The sequence below is a fragment of the Cryptomeria japonica genome, chromosome 3 (genome assembly GCF_030272615.1).
Source record: "Cryptomeria japonica chromosome 3, Sugi_1.0, whole genome shotgun sequence".
NCBI lineage: Eukaryota > Viridiplantae > Streptophyta > Pinopsida > Cupressales > Cupressaceae > Cryptomeria > Cryptomeria japonica.
The window spans coordinates 387,914,889-387,935,395 of NC_081407.1; the positions used below are offsets into that span (position 1 = coordinate 387,914,889).

General features: G+C 36.7%; 1 protein-coding gene across 3 annotated transcripts in view; it reads left to right on the forward strand.

Moving 5' to 3' along the window:
* The first annotated feature begins 305 nt into the window (after nucleotides 1-305).
* LOC131052980 (lysophospholipid acyltransferase LPEAT1) overlaps nucleotides 306-20,507 on the forward strand; it is a 74,913-nt gene continuing 54,711 nt past the window's right edge. The window contains exons 1-5 of one of the 3 annotated variants that reach the window (XM_057987588.2): nucleotides 306-1,182; nucleotides 2,091-2,201; nucleotides 2,408-2,445; nucleotides 2,821-2,885; nucleotides 3,449-3,517. In XM_057987588.2, coding sequence (XP_057843571.1) covers nucleotides 520-1,182; nucleotides 2,091-2,201; nucleotides 2,408-2,445; nucleotides 2,821-2,885; nucleotides 3,449-3,517 — 946 coding nt within the window. In that variant the 5' untranslated portion in view covers nucleotides 306-519. The remainder of the gene's footprint in view (nucleotides 1,183-2,090; nucleotides 2,202-2,407; nucleotides 2,446-2,820; nucleotides 2,886-3,448; nucleotides 3,518-20,507) is intronic. The other 2 variants (XM_057987586.2, XM_057987587.2) reach the window with 2 other exon arrangements.

Sequence of the window (20,507 nt, forward strand, 5' to 3'; positions counted from 1 at the left end):
CAAATTGACATCATTCAAAATAATTTATATTCTATTATTTACCAACCTAATAATTTATATTCTATTATTTACCAACCTCGTTGAGTGGTTGACTTAAATTTTTAGCTGGCTTGATTGTTATAGCTCCTCTATTATGATATAGACATTAAAAAAAGGCTTCAAAGACAACCTAATCAATGTTAGTTGAATACAAATGGAAAAAAGTGCATTTGGCATTTTTGTGCTTTACATTAGAAGCAGGGCCACTGTAAACTGTTTTATAAACTTGTATTCCTTTTGCCTCTATTTCCTCGTTTATCTTAGAAAAAGGAAAAGAAAGAAAGTACCTTATGAACGGTTAAAGAAGGCGGCGGAGGCTAATGACGGTAGAGGTGGACCCACAACATCTTGGATGTGGGATCCCATTCCCCGCTTACAAGGTATACTTAATTTTGATTTTCATCTTCAATTTCATTCGATTCGCCAAGCAATCGACTTCGTAAAATGGAGTTGAATTCATCTTGATGATAGATCTCCACAATGGATTCGGAGGAGCAGCGAGATAATCAGAAAATGGAGAAAAAAATCAGAGAGTTATCCAGTGATGAAGCCCCCATATTGACTGAAAAGTCGGGGCTGAGGGAGGAAGAAATGGCAATGAAAGAGAAAGAATTGCTGTCGGTTTCATCGAAATCGATGGGCGACGAGGCACCACTGTTGCCCAATGCGCAGAATTGCGAGCAGCCATCTCCTTCCGAGAGAAAAACCGAGAGATTTACGTTGGAAGGGGGGTCGCCAAATGCGTCCGCGCAATCTCTGGAGGAGATGGAAATTAAATATGCGGCGTATGTGAGGCATGACATATATGGCACATTGGGGAAAGGAGAGGTCTCATGGAAGGAGAAAGCCCTGCTGTTACTTGCGCTGATAGTGGTGGTGCCCATAAGGGTGGTAGTGGGTTTCCTCATTCTGTTAACATATTATTTGATTTGTAGGCTCTGTACATTATTTAAGGCTCCCAATAGGGAAGATGGACAGGAAGACTATGCCCACATGAGCGGGATTAGGAGGAGCACTATAATTATATGTGGGCGTTTCCTTTCCAGGGCTATGCTTTTTGCATTGGGTTTTTACTGGATAAAAGAGGAGTACGTAATACCCGATCAATCCCCAAATGGCCTTTTCGTTAAGGACAGTTCTCAGGTAAGTGCTAACGCTAAATTTTATACCTTTTTTTAATGTTCTATCAGGCAGGATCTTCTCATTTTAGAATCCAAGATGAGATGGTCCATGCTTACCATTTTTTATCACAATGCTGGAAACTCATCTTGAAAATCCTACTTACAAATTTGAAAGTTGTTTACTCAACAGCTCTGTGCACAACAATTCTTTGTAGATTCTTCTGCGCCCTTTTTTTACATGTAAATTGCCTTGTAGTTCCTTGCTAATGCCCTCCTTCACAAGCATTTTTTTTTTCGAGAACACCCTCAGTGGTCGATAGGAGCCTTAGTTCCACTCCAGCAGGCACATAGATAGAATTAACTCCCTTAGCAATTGAATGTATTCGAGTAAAACTAGTAAATAATTTGAATTTGAAATCTGTTATACACTAGTAGGTGGCATAATTGGATATGGAGCGGACAGTTCAAACTTATTCTTTACCAAAACAGTTAACTTCTTAAGTTATAGTTAACCTTTTAAGTAATATGGATGTTACCTAGGGTTTTTGGTTCTTGAATGAGTGCATCCTTTTCATATATTTTGATTTCTTAGTGTGTCTGAGGTAGTGGTAGATTTTTCTTGAGGACTTCTCTACCAGAATTAGATACATGCATTTAACTGTAGCATTGTGGTTTATTTGAAACGTCATACTGAAATGTCACAACATAAGTGAATTTATTTTTGGCAACATGGATATGGTGAGTTTTCTGCATAAATAGGGTAACATTACATTCTGGGAACTTCAATTACAAATTTTTATGACCTTTGTTGGTGTGAAATTGTTTTGGATCAAATCATATATAACCTTCTGTAAAATATATATCAGCTAGTAATCGTGAAAGGGAATGAGTTATTAACTTATTAACAATATCTTCCTTTTGTATGTACAGATTGATGCTGATGAGAGTTCTTATCGACCGGGGGCAATTGTTTCCAACCATGTTTCTTATTTGGATATTCTATATCACATGTCAGCATCATTTCCCAGTTTTGTTGCAAAGGTTAGTGATAATTGTAGACTGTGCCTTTGGTGTCTGTTGTGCTTAAATGTATTGGTGTCTATCGTGCTTAAATGTATTGGCTTATGTAGTAATCCATCTCTTGGATATTGTTCATCAAATATTTTTCAAAATATAAATTTATTTCTGATAATAATTTGTCATCTCTCCTATGGTATCCGACTGTGTTTTGTGGTACGTTGTTAAAGAGATCAGTGGCGAGACTTCCCCTTGTTGGTCTAATCAGGTTAGCTGTTTATTTTACATCTAACACACTTGTTAAGTGCAGTTGCATTTCTTTATAGCAACTAGTTTTTCCCACCTTTATTATTTTATGTAGGATGCTTATTGGAAGTATACATTTAGAATTCATTCATAATTGAAATTATTTTTGTATGCTTGGTTAATATATTCCATACATTAGTGCTCTATGCTTCTTGTTATTAAATATACCATTTTTGACTAGACATCTTGTCTGTCATGCCTCAAGAGTTGATGACCCACGAGTTTAGTTTAGACCTCAAATAATCAGTACTACAGTACTGACTCTGGATACATTTTTAGCAGCTTGATTGTCTTGTAGATTTTAACAAACTGGATGATTGTGCTTATTGATGTACAGCAAGTGCTTAGGCTGCGTCTATGTACAACGAGAATCAAAAGCATCTGACTTTAAAGGGGTTTCAGGTACTACCCATTTACATGCTGGTTTATCTTTTTGTTCAGTTTCACTGGGAAAAATATTAGAGCTATAGAATCAACATTTTGTAACTAGGTGGTGGAAAGGAGCAAACCAGGAGTCGATGAATGATTTATATACTATTATCTAAATGTTGTAATTCCTACAACCAATTTATAGTACTACCTGAAGGTTTATGAAATATGCTTGGTTTTGGGAACTGATTAACTTGCGATTAAATAGCAATGTGAAATTACTTAGGTTTTAGGGATAAAGACAATATAGAGTTTGGGGACTGCAATATTTCTTATAGAGTTGTGGTGTACCCTATGAGGAATGGTGCAGGAATTACTAACCTTGACAATTGGTGAAAGCAATGTGTGAAAAATTTGGGCAGGAATAATGAAGAGAATATTTTACACATTAATTGGTTTTCAATTTATTGAGATTGCAATAGACAACCAACAAAATGCATGGATCCAATTTTAATTATAAGAAAATCTTATTTGTAGATTTTCATTCTTTCAAGCTTATAGCTGTTGGAGTTCTAAGCTTACATTACAATTTTCAGGTGTAGTGACTGAAAGGCTTCAAGCGGCTAATCATGACAAACTTTCTCCAATGATGATGCTTTTTCCAGGTATTTACTGAAATTGAATCATCAGAACAATTGAAATAGATTATGATACTGAACTAATAGCTCTTTTACACTGATGTAAAGGGTTGTTTGGTTCCACATGGTTTTATGCAATGCATTTTCTTGGAATATCAATAGCTCCGTCTCAATAATGGATAAGAGTTGAAATGCTAGACAGTGTTATGCTCATTGTTAACCGTTTTATTTATTTGTACCTCTATTAATGATTTATCTGTGTTCTTTGCCTTTTTTGAATAAATAAATTCCAGCTGTTTTCAAGATCTTATGAAAGAGGTGTAAGATATGGCATCAATCCCATGAATACAAAGGCTGTGGCCTTTTTAATTTTATTTTACACGCTTGCAGATATGTCTTTTGAATGTTTGGAGTGTTGAGGTGTATGCAAATACCTTTCTGATGCAATTTTGAACTTAAAGGGTTGGAGTTTCATTAATGACACTTTAACAAATTAGCATCATGTATGCTTTCTTGACATGTCACTTCCCATGAATTGAAATCATGTCATTAAAGTGTTGTCATTCAGTGATGGAGCTGAATGCTGATCAGTTAATGAGCTCAAAATAATAGCATAGGATTATGCGACTTTGCAAAGATAATGTATAGCTAAAAAGGGAAGTTAGAGAGCTTCGTGTGAGAAGCTGAAACTGATATGTCAGATCGTAATTGATGGAACCAAATGTCAATCAATAACTAAGCTCAAAATAGTAATCTTGGAATACAGTATTTTGCAAGGATAATTGATAGCTAGCTAATAAGAAGGGAGAATTTCATGCAAGAGGCTGAATTGATGTGTTGGATCCTTTGTGACCAGGTTCACTTGATTTTAATTGAAATATTCTATATTTTGGCAATGACCTGGAGGCCTCTGTTTTGTTGGGTACATCCTGAGTTCTTTGATTATCATGGTTGACCAATTGTTATAATAATATTAAAATATAACATGGTTAACAAAACAGTGCTTGTAATGTCCCTTCCTGGAATTGCCCAGAAAATAACAGTCCTATCTAGGTATAAGGAAATTTAATTTTAACATTACCGACATATATAAGCAGCAACACTAATTATTATTTAGATAAGCTAGTATAATAACATCTACATTCATAGGTAATAACATTAGATAATAACTTTTCAGAATAACATATAAATGAATACCTGTATTGTGCTCTAAATAGAGTGTAATTGGTTTAGGAATACCTGGAGATCCATAGTAGAGTCCTGCAAACAGGTTAGGAGAAATGAAATCTATGTAGAGAGTTGCATGAATGATTATATTTGTTAAAGATGTATTCATGTATTGAACATAGGGTAGTTTGAACAAGTGTGGTGCCCAAGAGACTCCCCCAACTAGGCTCAAGGGCAGTCAAAACCCCCTTGACCCCACGTGGCCCATGCCATCGATGAGGTGGCCTACCTAGTGGGTATCCTATCACCGTTCTCCTCCACTTGTCATACCTATCCTATGTTCCACATCTACTTCTTCATCCAATATGACAGAGGGAGGGTGGGTAGTCACAGCAAGGTGCCCAGGAAGCCTATACTTCACAGGCCCAAGGGCAGCACCCTTGTACCCTCTTGGCCTCATGGGACTCCCCGGTCTTAAACCATGAGGTGGCGTGCCTGTGAGATCACCCTAACACCGTTATCCTAACTGTAATTCCTCCCCCTTCCATCATACCGGCAACACTCATAATATGTGGTTCATTAGATGGATAATGATATAGTGAATTTGTAGAGTACTAATCAGTATAAATATGCAGAATGTCTACATGATAATCAGAAAACATATACATGCTGTATGCAGAGACATTATCATAAATATTGCCTCAGGATTCTATGAGTATGTCAATAGGGATGCATACCAATTGTTCTTATTTACTGAACTTTGGAAGTGCTTAGTATATTATCTCCTTATTCTGATCTGAAAGTGTTATCTTTTTCTGTTATTGCTGGGCAGATGGGTTCTTCAGACCTTCGATCTGATTGTTCTTCCTCAAGGCAGCGATACCCTTAATTGCAATCATTATCAGTTACTCATAATAAAACGTGAATATATTCAAAACTCCTCTAACCAAAATATTGGGGGGTGATACAACAGTATGAACATTATAAGGTTTCGTATTAAGCATACATATTAAGCGCATTCCTATGCATACCACCAAGAACAAAGATGTTACTGCCTTCATCTTAATAACAGTTCTGATCTGAACTGATCGATGGGGATGTTACTGGATGCTTTGATTCCTTTCCTTTATATCTCTCAATGTGAGGGAGAGGTCACACCTCTTCATCATGTATGCCCTTTGGCAAGAGACACACCCTTTCACCATTAGCACTCTTTGAAAGAGTGCAACTCTCCATTATTGCTGCCCTTTGAAAGGGACACAACCTTTCACAATCAGATCTGCACTTCTTATTTAAGTCAGTTCTGTACTTCTGAATCCCCCAAAATATCCCCTCTCAAATCATTCTCTTGTCTCCCTTTTATACCTCATATTTGGGAGAGTCACAACTTATCATTTGATGCCTTTTGTCCATTCATTAACTTAATTAATTTTTTTATTATGTTTAGTTATATTCTTTTATACTTTTATTCTTTTAAATTTTAATTTTATTATTATTATTTTTTTTGATGGGTGACATGGATTTTTAGCCTGGTCTAATCACTAGGTGAGGCCACAAAATGGGGGGCCTCATCCCTGAATTCATATCTGAGGTATAAACACCTCTATGCATTAGTCCTATCATCCTTCTCTCCACACTCTCCTTATGCCTCCCACTCCTTATCTCTCCATGCGTATCTCCTTATCACTCCACACACTCCTTATCTTTCCATGTGTATCTCCTTACCACTCCTTATCAAGCCGCGATAGCACCCCTTATCACTCCACTACTCGCAATCCCTCCTTATCTCTCCATGCTTTCCTCCAAGCTCGAACGCTTACCTCTCCATCCGTGTGGCTCCTTTGTAACTCCTTTGCACGCGAAACTTTGTGCTGCGTGGACTGCGAATGATGAGGCAACAACACCTACTGCATCGTGGGTACCAATCGCCAGGGGGGACCACCGAATGTACTGAAACAAGCGGGCTTTCTCATTCAGTGTGCACAGTACCTGCAAGGGCTCGAACATGAAACCTCCCTATCAACAGGGATTGCAACATACCGTTGCGCTGCGGGGACATCCCCATTTTAATTTTATTATTAATATTTACCATTAAATTCTATTTCAAAGTGGGGACATTACAGTGCTGGTCCAAATGTGACAGTCCTTAAAAAAAGATGAAAAAAGGAATAAAAACATTTAAAAACATAACCAACTAAATTATTCTAGTCCTGCATCTGATTCTAGTAAATTTATCACTGATTTGAATTCTGTATTTTTTTTTCTTTCTTCTGTCGACGGTGAAATCATATTTTAGGAGGGGAAAATTTTAGCTGGGGAGGATAAAACAAACCAAACCAGACAATTCTTTATGACAGTCCTCAAATGTGCTAAACATAAAGATAAGCATTCTATAGAAGCAATCAACCAATTCCCACCAAAGGGTAAACCTTATTTATGCATATTAGATATAATATAATGATATACTGGTAAACTACACACAGCCATGAATGGTTTATGCTTTTTTTGATTAATTAAATGGTGGTTCTATATGGGCCCTTTTCTAGAAAGGAAAAGAACTACATATTATTGGCCTGATAGACTGGAAGATGCCAAAGATTACAAACTATTGCAAAAATAAAAACGAATCTACAAAAAATCTAGGCTGCAAACATACAAAACACCAAAAGAAGTAAAATGACCAATTCCACTCCCAAGCTTGCTCAGAAAGAGTAACTTGGAGTTTCATCTTCCATGCGAACCACCACAAAACTTGGCTCCAAAGACAATCTACAAACAGATTTGATCATTCCACTTTTTGAAAGTGGCAAGATGGTAAGAACTTCAAGCCTCAATTTGGGCCCCACACATCAGCAACTTTGAGTTGTCTAAGCCCAGAACTAAACCTTGACCATAAAAAGCCAAGTTGGCATTTTTCTTCAACAGGATCTGTGAAAGAGTGTGCAACTGACTCCACTTCTCTCTGAAGGCAATTCATAACAGCAGAATCGACTGGGATGTCATCCTGAAGGTTATCGGCATAATACCCAACAAAACGAAGTCCTCATTCGGCATGAGAATCCATTCCCGAGTCATAGAATCAGACACTCGAGCCTCAAATCTATTCTAGTGTGAACCACTCTAGAATTTGTAGTCCTCTCTCTCTCCAACTCCTCCTTAACAGAATCTAGAGTTTTCACCTTGGGGATACAGAAGATCTCTATCAAATGATAGTTAAAGAACTCTTTAATATATGGGAAATGAAAATCTTAAAAATGATTCAAGAAAAACTTCAAAGAGGAGCAAACAACCTTACAGCTTTGTAAAATGAAAATTGGGTGGGAGATATTAATGCCTATGTGCCACGGAGTCTTGGGATTGGGGGACCAAGGGCCTAGATATGGGGATCAGGGAGGTGGGGAGATGGGGAAGAGGGATAGTGATGCAAATATATATTGTACTTAAAAGAATGTATAAGGACTGACAGTTGAAACTTTGAAATACTCAAACATATTGTATTTGTAATGTCCCCTACTGGGAGGCTGCCAACTCCCAATGATTAACATACATCACTATGCATTATTATGTCTTAAATCAGATTATTATTAGGATTCATAATATACTTGACAGTTACTATACTTAAGCCTCAATCCTTACTTTTTTCCAATTAATTAACCCTAACGGAGGATGGGGAATTACTTGTCATAGGGTGCTTGGAAACCAGTCTGCAAGTAGGCTCCCTCAAGGTTCTAGGACTCCGTCCATATCCCATCTTGGGCTTACCTATCTTGTGAGGTATTACTCCGCCTCTCCCTAACAAAACCAACCTATTCTCATTAGGGGCAATAGTGAATGATTAAGGAATGGGCTATGAGTACACTGACTTCTAATGTATTATGAATGTATTTGAAATTAAGTATGACTGTCATACATATTGCAGTCTATATTAATATTACTATTAAATTCTGCATAAGAACATTATCAGGCTTCATATATTAAGCATACATATTAAGCACTCCCCCTGCATACCTCCAAGAACAAGGATGTTACTGCCTGTAACTTAATAACAGTTTTGATTTGATGTGATCGATGGTGATGTCACTGGAGGCTTTTGATTCCTTTCCTTTATATCTCTCAATGTGAGGGAGAGGTCACACCTCTTCATCATGTATGCCCTTTGGCAAGAGACACACCCTTTCACCATTAGCACCCTTTGAAAGAGTGCAACTCTTCATTATTTCTGCCCTTTGAAAGGGACACAACCTTTCACAATCAGATCTGGACTTCATATTTTAATCAGATCTGCATTTCTGATTCCCAAATTATCCCCACTTCAAATGAGTTCTCTTCTCCCTTTTATACCTCATATTTGGGGGAGTCACAGCTTATCATGTCATGCCTTTTGACCATTCGTAACTTTAATCAAATTTTAATTATATTCTTTTATATTTTAATTTAATTTTAATTTTTATTCCTTTGTATTTTAATTTTATTATTATTATTAATTATTAAATTATATTTCAAAGTGGAGACATTACAGTCCGCTCCACCTAATATTGCTTGTCCTCGAGCAATGATCATGGAGTGTTCAAAATGTTCTCCATCACTTTATTCTTATCTTGAAATACCTTTTATAAAATCTTCAGTTTACTTCAGATTTCCTTGTATCCTTTATCTTCTTTAATGTTTGCACATTAATTACATTTCATATACTCTTGATGAATCTTCTTTTATATCTGCATTACACTTCTTCAATAAAGCTGCAGTCGTCTGCTTATATCTGCATTGCACTTCTTCAATAAAGCTGCAGTCGTCTGCTTATATCTGCATTACACTACTTCAATAAAGCTGCAGTCTTCTGCTTATCGAAGGCTTTTGGTATATAAGCCTTTTATCTTTTAACTCACATACATACTACTTATTTACTTCTTCACAAGTCTGCAATGATCTTCATAGAATCCTCCCTTTGAGACTGGTGTATGAGTTTTATCTGACTTCTTTTCATTTACATACTCCCATGTAATGTTCCCTTTCTAGTGTACATTTTATGATGTTGTTGTTAGCCTATTTCTCCATGGTCCCATAGGCTAACGAGGACATTTAAGGGATCTTGAGGATATTTGGCCTAGGCACTTTCAGTTGCGAGCAATTCTGAAGTTTTTTGAGATACTTACTTATAGTAAGTCAGATGGGCCAAGTCTGGGTCGACAATGAACTCATTATTAATATCTTGATGATGATAGTTGTTGTTTTTGATTGGAGTTTTAATAATCGTTTGTGATTATTAAATTATTTATCAATAAAGTAAAGTTATAAAGTTAAATTAAATGTTTAACTTTATTAGTGTGGGAACTTCAGTAAAGGGAAAAGCTATTTAAAAATTAAAAGTTCCCTTTCACTTAAAGTACTTGGAGACGTGAATATTAAAAGTGAAGTGTTTTATTTATCCCACATTGGCTAGAGATGTGTGTGGGCTCTCTTGGAAAAGTTATAAAATACTCTTTAAGAGTTCTTTTTGGATATGTTGGATTGAATAAGAAATTTATGAGATTATTTGGAGAGTTCATCTTCTAGGGCTTGGAGGACGAAATCCCACTTTGCTAACAATCTCTACGCTGTTGAAAGATACAGTTTGGGGATTCGATTGTGGAGCATTAAGGTAAAATCTGATTGTTCGAAAATAGCTGTTTGTTTCCATTTGGTGCAATTTCTGTATCCAGGAGGGTTCGAATGATGAAAGGAAGGAATGTGCTTGAGACTAGAGTGTTGCTAGCTGATCTACCCACACTTTTTACACTCATTCAGCGATTTTAGCAAGCATAAGACTGCTGTACAAGATTGGGTTCACTTGAAAGGGGGCCGTACTGATCTGACACACACTTTAGGTGTGCCGTACTTGCTGGAATCACCTGGGAGAGTGCCATACCAGACTAAAATCAACAGCAGCAGTTTGTGTGAATCTAGAGATTGCTGGAACAGGATGTACAGGTCTGAAATACTGTAGACAAGGTGCCGTACAGTCTGAATATCCACCAAAGCAAACTGTACCTGCCTGGGAATGTGCTGTACAGAGCTGGGAAGCTAAGGAAAGGGTTTGCAAATGCTGTTAGTGTACTCAGAAAACATTATCAGACTTGGAGCAGCGATTGGGTATGCAAAATATTGTAATATGTACTGAAGAAATGAAATATTAGTTTGTTGTTAAATTTTACCTGAATTGTGGTGTTAGTAAAGTAGATATAATTGGTTCAATATTGCTGATGTTGACATAGCAAACCGCAATATCGATATTTTGTTTGTGTTTGTCAATCCTTCCATATAGTTTCCAAACAACTGAAAACAAAAATAAATAAATTAGAAGTTTAGAAAATCTGTTTGATATCAAGGGCAGCCATTACATCCCACACCTTTCTTCTTCATTTTTCAATCCCTATATATATGTGTGTGTGTGTGTGTATTCCAAGATATGCATTTTCCTTCTTAAAAAGATATGCCTCTTCACATCTAATAGATTTATCCAAACTGGTCACACTCCAAAACAAGTTATTTCTTTTTATAATTATCATAAATTGCACCTCTTTAAAATAATCACTAAACAAATCGCTGCATATCAGTGGCTATAATAAATTGGTGTCCTCTATTATAATGAGTCACACCTTTGGATGAGGATGGGCCTTTAACTCTAATTAATTTTTTTATAAACCGTGGTAACTAATTTTGGTGAGTTGGCCAGCATCCTCTGCAAACTAAGTCTTTGCATACCACTTTGAATCGCATCTTGTTTATCGTTGCTTCTATTATTTGTGTGATCGCTGCTCTTTAACTCTTCTTGATCGCTGTAATCTGGTCGAGCATATCAGTTTGTCTAATGAACTATTGTTTATCTTCTAATCGCTGCAGTCTGAGAAGACATATGAACTCACTGTTTACATTATTCTTCCATGCGTAATTGTCTTGATTACTGTAATCTGGTTGAGCATATCAATTTGTCTAATGAACTATTGTTTATCTTCTAATTGCTGCAGTCTGAGAAGACATATGAACTCACTGTTTACATTATTCTTCCATGCGAAATTGTTGCAAGATGATCATGTTCCCATCTTTAACAATGGTTATCCAATATCCTTCTACCACTAATTATTTCTTAATATGGGGTCGCTTATCTTCCATATTAAATCGCTTTAGACCATCACAAAATGATTCGCAAACACCCATGGAATAAACATGCTGGAAACACATCAGGTATGAACCAAACATGGAGCATACACATGAAAACACGAAGCATAGACATGGATTTACACAAACACGGAGCATACACATAATAACATGAAACATACACATGAATATATGCAAACATGGAGCATACATGTGAATACATGTCCTGGTAGATTCTTTCTCATTGACTAGAATGATCCATTGATTCATCTTTACCCTGTAGGATAGCAGGATCAAAGCACTGATACCAATTGTAATGCCACCTACCGGGAGGCTGCCAATTCCCAATGTTTAACATACATCACTATGCATTATTATGTCTTAAATCAGATTTTTAAAATTAAGGAACAATTAGGATTCATAATACATTTGACAGTTACTATACTTAAGCCCCAATCCTTATTTCTTTCCTAATCATCAACCCTAATGGAGGAATTTGAATTACTTGTCATAGGGCGCTTGGAAACTAGTCTACAAGTAGGCTCCCTCAAGGTTTGAGGACTCCTACCATATCCCATCTTGGGCTTACCTATCTTGTGAGGTATTACTCCGCCTCTCCCTAACAAAACCAACCTATCCTCAGGAGGGGCAATAGCGAATGAATGAAGAATGAGCTATGAGTACACTAACTTCTAATGTATTATGAATGTGTATGAAAGTAAGTATGACTGTCATACATATTGAAGTCTATATTAATACATATATATAAATATTTTTGATACCCTCAGGAGGTATCCACGTGACCTAGCCCAGCGCCCAACCTGCCTTACCTTGGTCTTACATTTTGCCAAGTTGGGGTCAAGGTGGGGTGAGCTGAGGTGAGACTAATCCTCCGGGGCCATGCGAAGCTCTGTAGGGGACCCACCCTGGGCGTGGCTGAGTTAACCCGGTTGGTAACCGGGTTGGGTACTGGACGAGGCTTGAACCTGCGTCGATCGTCCGTGTCTTCCAACGACTCGACCAACCGGTCTACACACTGGGGTTCAATATTACTATTAAATTCTGCATAAGAACATTATCAGGCTTCACATATTAAGCACATCCCCATGCATACCACCAAGAACAAGGACGGTACTGCCTGTAACTTAATAACAGCTCTGATCTGATCTGACCTGATCAATGGTGATGTCATTGGATGCTTTTGATTCCTTTCCTTTATATCTGTCAATGTGAGGGAGAGGTCACATCTCTTCATCATGTATGCCATTAGGCAAGAGACACACTCTTTCACCATTAGCACCTTTTGAAAGAGTGCAACTCTTCATTATTTCTGCCCTTTGAAAGGGACACCTTTCGCAATCAGATCTGCACTTATTTAAATCAAATCTGCACTTCTGATTCCAAAATTATCCCTCCTTCAAATGAGTTCTCTTCTCCCTTTTATGCCTCATATTTGGGGGAGTCCCAACTTATCATTCCATGTCTTTTGACCATTTATTAACTTTAATCAAATTTTAATTATATTCTTTTATATTTTAATTTAATATTTATCTTTATTCTTTTGTATTTTAATTTTATTATTAAATTATATTTCAAAGTGGGGAGTGGGGACATTATAGCCAAACCCATAAATCAGACTTGTCTTATATGTAACTAATAGACAAACATTGTATTTTTGAATTTTCAAATGAATGAGAACTTTCAGTCAAGATTATCCTGCCACGGTAATGTGACTAATCTAATACAAGATCTATCACACTTTGTCAAATCCATTCACACAAGCAGACACTAATCTGAAATGAAAATCAAAAGACAGTTCTTGAAACCTTCCTGACAAAGAGCATTGCATAGATATGTGTCATGCTTCTAATACTCATCATAATATATAAGTTCTTGCCTTAACATTAAGATATCCACGATATTGTGCAAACGATGGGACAACCTAATTGGTCCTTTACATTTACAGAGTGATGCAAAATAAGGATAAGAGAAATTTACGAACCTTGCCAACTCTAGATTCTGTTGTTACAAGTCTAGTTCAAAATTGCAACTAGGGTAATATCAGAGTTGTGCAGCAGAAGCTAATTACACCATAAAACTCTAAGGGTTGATTTGAGATCATCATAGTAACAAAAGATTCGATGAAAAATAACTTTGCTTGAGGACAAGCAAATCTCAAGAAGGGCGGACTGTCATGCTCTCACCTCATTAACATTTTTCACACCATCCTTAGGATGAATTCAGATATATATGCTCAGAAAATTGTCTTATTTATTATAAGACTTCACAATTTTCTGTGACTTAGATTAAAGGAATGAATGTATCAGGTAGCAATCATATTCATAACAGCAGAGATGAGAGGACAATGGTTCTGACACATTGAAGGAAAGCATTCCAAGTCATCAGCGATGCATAAACTTATGTATATACAACGATGCCTACACAAAACAACAATACAACGCTAAAGACTAAGGCATATGTCAACAATTTGTATTCCAACTTGTGCTTAGTCTGATACAAGTAGTATTGATCATTCATGAGGTGCTATTACACCTAAACTACAATGATTTATTTGTGAAAAGGCAAAGGACAAGTTATGAAGGGATGCTTCTTGTAAGAGGGTCATGACCTTGGAAAGGACATGACTCTCGACTACCGGTTGAGAGATATATATGCAGATTGGCGACTCCAAGATGGGCATTGAAAAGGATCAGAATCAATATATATAATCTGGAATCTGCATTCATGAAGGATAGTGATCAGACCAAAAATCATTATATGTAATCTGCACTCATCAAGGGAGATCGATTTGATATAGGCATTAGCATTCAAAATGCAGCAGTCTTGTATTACAACAGTCTTGTGTCCTATTCATTTTGTGGTAAGCAATATATTGATAATATTCGATATATAATCTTTCAATATTTTGTTATAATTATAATGAAAGTAGTTAATCTCTATAATTAATTTTTTATTTAATTGAGTCCCCTATAAGCCATCATGTAAGGATTAGAGAGGAACCTCAATAATGAGAGCAGGTACGGGTTCCCCTTCTAAGTAGCTCACCTCATGTTGGATGGACAAGAGTTCCTGCCACTTGATGCCAAGGGGTCAAGTTGTCTTGGTTGGATGCTCTGTGCCCTTGGGCTTAGTTGTTGTGAATGTTGGGTGCCTTATTGTGGAGCTATGATTGGGAGAGCAGGCATGAGCTCCCCTTCTAAGTAGCCCACCTCATGTTAGATGGACAAAAGCTCCTTCCACTTGGGGCCAAGGGGCTGAGTTAGCTTGGTTGGATGCTCTACGCCCTTGGGCTTAGTTGTGGCGAGTTCTGGGCGCCTTATCATGCTTCTTCTCCAACCCCTATTATGGTTGGTTGTGGGAAATGGAACTATTGATGCTTTATCTAAATAGATTAAAATGATTATTAATATATATGCATTTATATGTTGTTGGATCTCTAACCCTTATAGAAATAATTGCTCTTATGAATTATAGTTCAAGGGTTGTCTAACATTATCGTAGGACCTAAACCAGGATTTATCTTGCTAAGGACATTTTAATTGGTGAAGTTATAATTCTAACTACATTGCATCTCTTATTTTAATTGAACTTGTGATTTTAGGGCAAGAGTTAGGATCATCCCAAAATGGGACAATACAAGAATTCAGAAAATATATATCCACAGAAAACCAATCAGATTTTTGTATTCATGAAGTTACGTTTATTATAGCTTTGCAAGTGGAGACGATTGATTGTATTACATTCAGTACCAAACTCAAAAAATGCATATGTGAGAAAAACGACGAAGATTCAGTTGAATTTTTGTTGTTTCTTCCTTGCAATTTTTCACTCGAGCAATAACTGCCACCCTTACATAGCCTAGGGCGCACTGTTAGGAACTGCACATGCACTTGGGTTTGACTGCGATCCTTATAGACTCAGCAATTATAGACCTATCTACCCCTTCTACTGGTGCCGCTACAATCTGCAACTGCAGCAGTGACTGCTAGTGCTCAATGGGAATTTATATTTCGTCCCACTTGATCAGAACTCCCAAATTTTTGTCTGAGAGCAGACATTCGTTTAATGCAGGCTGGAATAAAAACTTTGATGATCTCTTCACATCCACCACTCAAATATATATAGATTGCTCTTTAGGTTAGCCAAGATTAGAAAACCGACCCAATAACAAATTCCAAATCAGGTCAGCTTAAACAGTTAAAACAAGCCCCTTAAACAAATCATTTAGTAATTTCATTTATTATTAATTTTATTTATTATTTATTTTAAAACAATGGTAGCTGACTTCTCTAAAATTGGGGACATTAGAGTCCTCCTGTCCTGGAGATTGCTTGTCCTCAAGTAATCCACAACTGCATTCTCAAATTGAGGGTCCCATGTCAACCTCAGAAACAATGCTCTCAGCTGTGCTACTCTGATGAAAACTTCTCTCATCCAAACTCCATCAACAATTTTATCACAGTCTACAATATGAATGCCCCAAATTCTACAACTATATTCTGTGCGTTGCTCAAGTGAAATTCCAGTGTGATAAATGATAAATCTTATGTGCCTCTGCATATCCCTCAAAGAATTGATCACCCAGATCCCAAATCGGAATGTATGGACAATTTTGGACAAACCAATTTATGCCACTATCCACATTCCTCCTATAAGTACATTTTTTGTGATGGTAAAACTGAAATAGATTTTTATTAGTAGTCTCATATCTTAAGATGAAATTATGAGTCTACTTACCTCCTTTAGAGCAAGATGCTTTTGGGGGATTCATTCCAACAATCTTCATTATAGTTGGTAATCTCAGTATTAGAATCCACTAATCCTTCACATAGTAACCCTGCAAATTGATTTCCTGCTGCAACAACATACCTTTTGACAGATCAGTGGATGCTTCATGATTTGAGACATTTATTCCCATCTTGGCCTCTTCGTATTCATTAAGCAAGGTTTGCCCAACCAAGACTTCATCACGGTTTGGTTTGTGTTTTGACTGTTCTTCCTCATTCTTGGACTCATGCTCATTAGCAACTTCCCTTTTTCCTCCTGTTCTTGAGCTCCTCCTTGCATTTAATTTGTAGAACTCATCAAAGGATAAATCGTTGCAAATTTCTTGACTTAAAGCATTATATTTTGAATGGTTCCCTAGCATTTCATCCTTTGAGCCAAGTGGTAATTGTGGCTCCTCCTCAACTCAACCTTCTTCCTTTTGCAAAAATTGGCTTTGACTGTCTTCATAGCAGGACTGATTGAGACTCTTATTGCTTGAATTGCTTCCCTCAGCCCTCTTCCAACTTGGTCTAGATGCAGTCAATATATGATTCATTTCCCTCAAGATCTGAACCATAGTTGAACTACTCGCCAAAAGCAAAAATTGGCTAAGGCCTGAAAAAAAAACTTGGGAGAAACTCGGTAGTACTCGGCAACTTAAAAAATTGCTTAAATTTAATTTGAAATGCATTTTTTGGCAAAATTTAGTGAGGAGATGCATCCAATGAGTCAATAAATGAGAACACAAAAGAAACAAGCCGAGTCTAGATATATTTGATTGATTTAAACACAAATTGGGTACAAAATGGCATCCTCTTATGGAATGCTGGAGTCTGATAGACAGAAACAAAATGAAATAGCAAATTGTTTTTCTAAAACTAAAAGTAAATACTACATCAAAACATTTTACATCTTCCTCTTCTTAGCTCTAGTGAAAAATAGGGGAGAGATAGAACTAGAGGGTCTAGTCCTAGGAGTCCGATGTGCCTCCTCCACCTCGCCAAAATGAGGTTGAGTGTAGCACCCCTTGCAGGGGTCTGAGGGTGAGAGAGGTAGAGAGATAGGTCTAGATCTTGGGGGAGAGAAGAGAGAGTGAGATAGAGATTGGTAGAGAGGGGATGGAGGAAGAGTAATAGGAAGATAGATAGGTTTAGAATTTGGGGCAGATAAAGTGAGTGAGGTAGAGAGAGCAAGAGAATGCTGATAGGAGCCTACTGATTACTGAAATTTGATTGTCTGACAATTAAAAGATCTTCTAAAACCTAGAATTTACATTATAACTCCTACAAATCCGAAACCACTCTCAAACATCCTACCAATATATACATGAAATATAATTTAAAGTATAAGAAAGGAAAAAGACATATTGAAATGTGACTTGTGCTGATAGGAGCCTACTGGTTACTGAAATTTGACAAAGTCTGAAAATTTAAAAGATCTTCTAAAACCTAGAATTTGCATTATAACTCCTACAGATCTTAAACCACTCTCAAACATCTTGCCAATATATACATGAAATATAACTTAAAGTATAAGAAAGGAAAAAGAAATATGTGACTTATGCTGAAAGGAGCCTACTGGTTATTGAAATTTGATTGTCTGAAAATTTAAAAGATCTTCTAAAACCTAGAATTTGCATTATAACTCCCAACAGATTTGAAACCACTCTCAAACATCCTGCCAATATATACATGAAATATAACTTAAAGTATAAACACTTATACTTAAATGTTATATTTCATGTACATATTCTAATGAAGAGAATGAGAGTGACTTGAAAAGAAAAACTAGACAATTTTTTGACATGTTTGGGTCTTTTTTTTGTGCAGCCGAGTTTTTCCACGAGTTTTTGTGCAAGTTAAAGTCATAAATACTCGCAGGAGTTTTTCAAAACTCACTGAGTATTCCATCTATGATCTGAACTATTTCTGCATTGAGGATTTCTGCATTGAGGATTGAAACTCTCTAACTCTCTGTTTTCTCTGTTAATGACATTTAGACAAATTGCCTGTTTACCTTGGTTACCAATGATTCCTTTGTCACTCTTCTGCATAAATCAATATCTGCATATCCAGATTGATCCATACGCTGGCAAGATTTCTTGCTCTAATACCATCGAAATATATCCGTGTCAGAAATATACAGAATCTCACAACAGCATAATTGCAATTTCTAGTTTAACTTTTAGATTAAAATAGCAACTCAGATAAACTAGAGAATGCAGAAAATATATATCCACATTAAACCAATCAGATTCCTTTATTCATGAAATCTTGTTTATTATAGCTTTGCAAGTGAAGACGACTGATTGTATTACATTCAATACCAAACTCAGAAAATGCATATGTGAGAAAAACGACAAAGATTCAACTGTAATTCAACCTGGGTCATATCCTGGAATAATTGTTGATTACAGGCTTGCGTTGTAAGGCGCAAGCACTAACAGGCCTATGAGTTGTGATATACTACGATTCTGAAGCCCTGGCAAGAGCAACACGAGTTATCTCCACACTTCAGTCTTCATTGTTTCTTCCTTGCAATTTTTCACTCGAGCAATAACTGCCACCCTAACGTAGCCCAGGGCACACTGTTAGGAACTACACATACACCTGGGTGTGACTGTTATCTTTATAGACTCAGCAATTATAGACCTATCTGGCCCTTCCACTGGTGCTGCCACAATCTGCAACTGCAATGGTGACTGCTAGTGCACAGATAAAATTACAGATATTAATCAAGTAGGGTTTTCTGTCCCACGTGATCAGTGCTCTCAGATTTTCATCCAAGAGCAGACGCATTCGTTAAATGCAGGCTGGAATAAAAACTTCAGTGATCTCTTCACATTCGCCCCATATATATATCAACCAAGATTAGAAAACCGACCCAATAGCAAATTCCAAATCAGGTCGGCTTAAACTGTTAAAACATTATTTAATAATGTTCGCTAATATTGGCCCCTTAAATAAATCGTTTAATAATTTCATTTAATATTAATTTTATTTATTATTTATTTAAAAAAAATGGTAGCCGACTTCTCAAAAAATCGGGGACATTACATGATGGGTGGGCGATGTTTGATCTTCATGCACCCATTCATGACTATGCTTCATCAACTAGTGACCTAGGTAGCCTTCATTTTCTCCATTAGAATATTAATCTTGGAATAGTTCATATCCAAGTTTTTTGTCCTAAGGAAGTAAGGGTTATTTGTGTTGGATCTGTGTGAATGTTGTCATTGATGTCAAACTTGGTAATCCGTTAGGACCGGATGTGTCAAGTTATTGGAAGTAGTTTGGTATTGCTGGTCGAGCATAAATGGAAGATAGGTATGAATGTGATATGAAGCAATAAGGCATAGATGATCTACTAGAGTCATTTTCCGAAGATCCTCATCTCCAGAATCCTGTGTTGTGCTTATCTTGGTTTGTATTCAGCTCTGGTATCAGTGATATATCAGTCATAGGAGTTATATCAATTGTATCAGTTGTATCATGCATCAGTTTGTATTGCTATTTGAATGATTATGCTTTATCTTGGAGTTGGGAGTTACTGTGCTTATGGGTCCGGTAGACCCTTGTTTTGTCTCGGTTATCAAGGTGTTTGTTTCAGTAAATGAAGTCTGTGTAGGAATTGTGTAAGTGGTTGGTATAGGCTGACTTGTTTATCGTATTTTTGGTCGAGGCATATCTTGGATAATGTGTTGATCCGAGCAAGCATATTATTGTGAAAATCATTTTGGGCTTGGCCAACATATTATCTCGGTGTATGAGCTTACTGACATATATATATATATATATATATATATATAGAAAATGTGTGAAATCAAGGAAAAAGAAAGTGTGTGTGAGTGTATGCGTGTGGAAAGCATGAGATAGAAGAAAGCAGAGTGTGCGAAATAGCAGAGTAAGAGGTATGCGAACAACAGAGC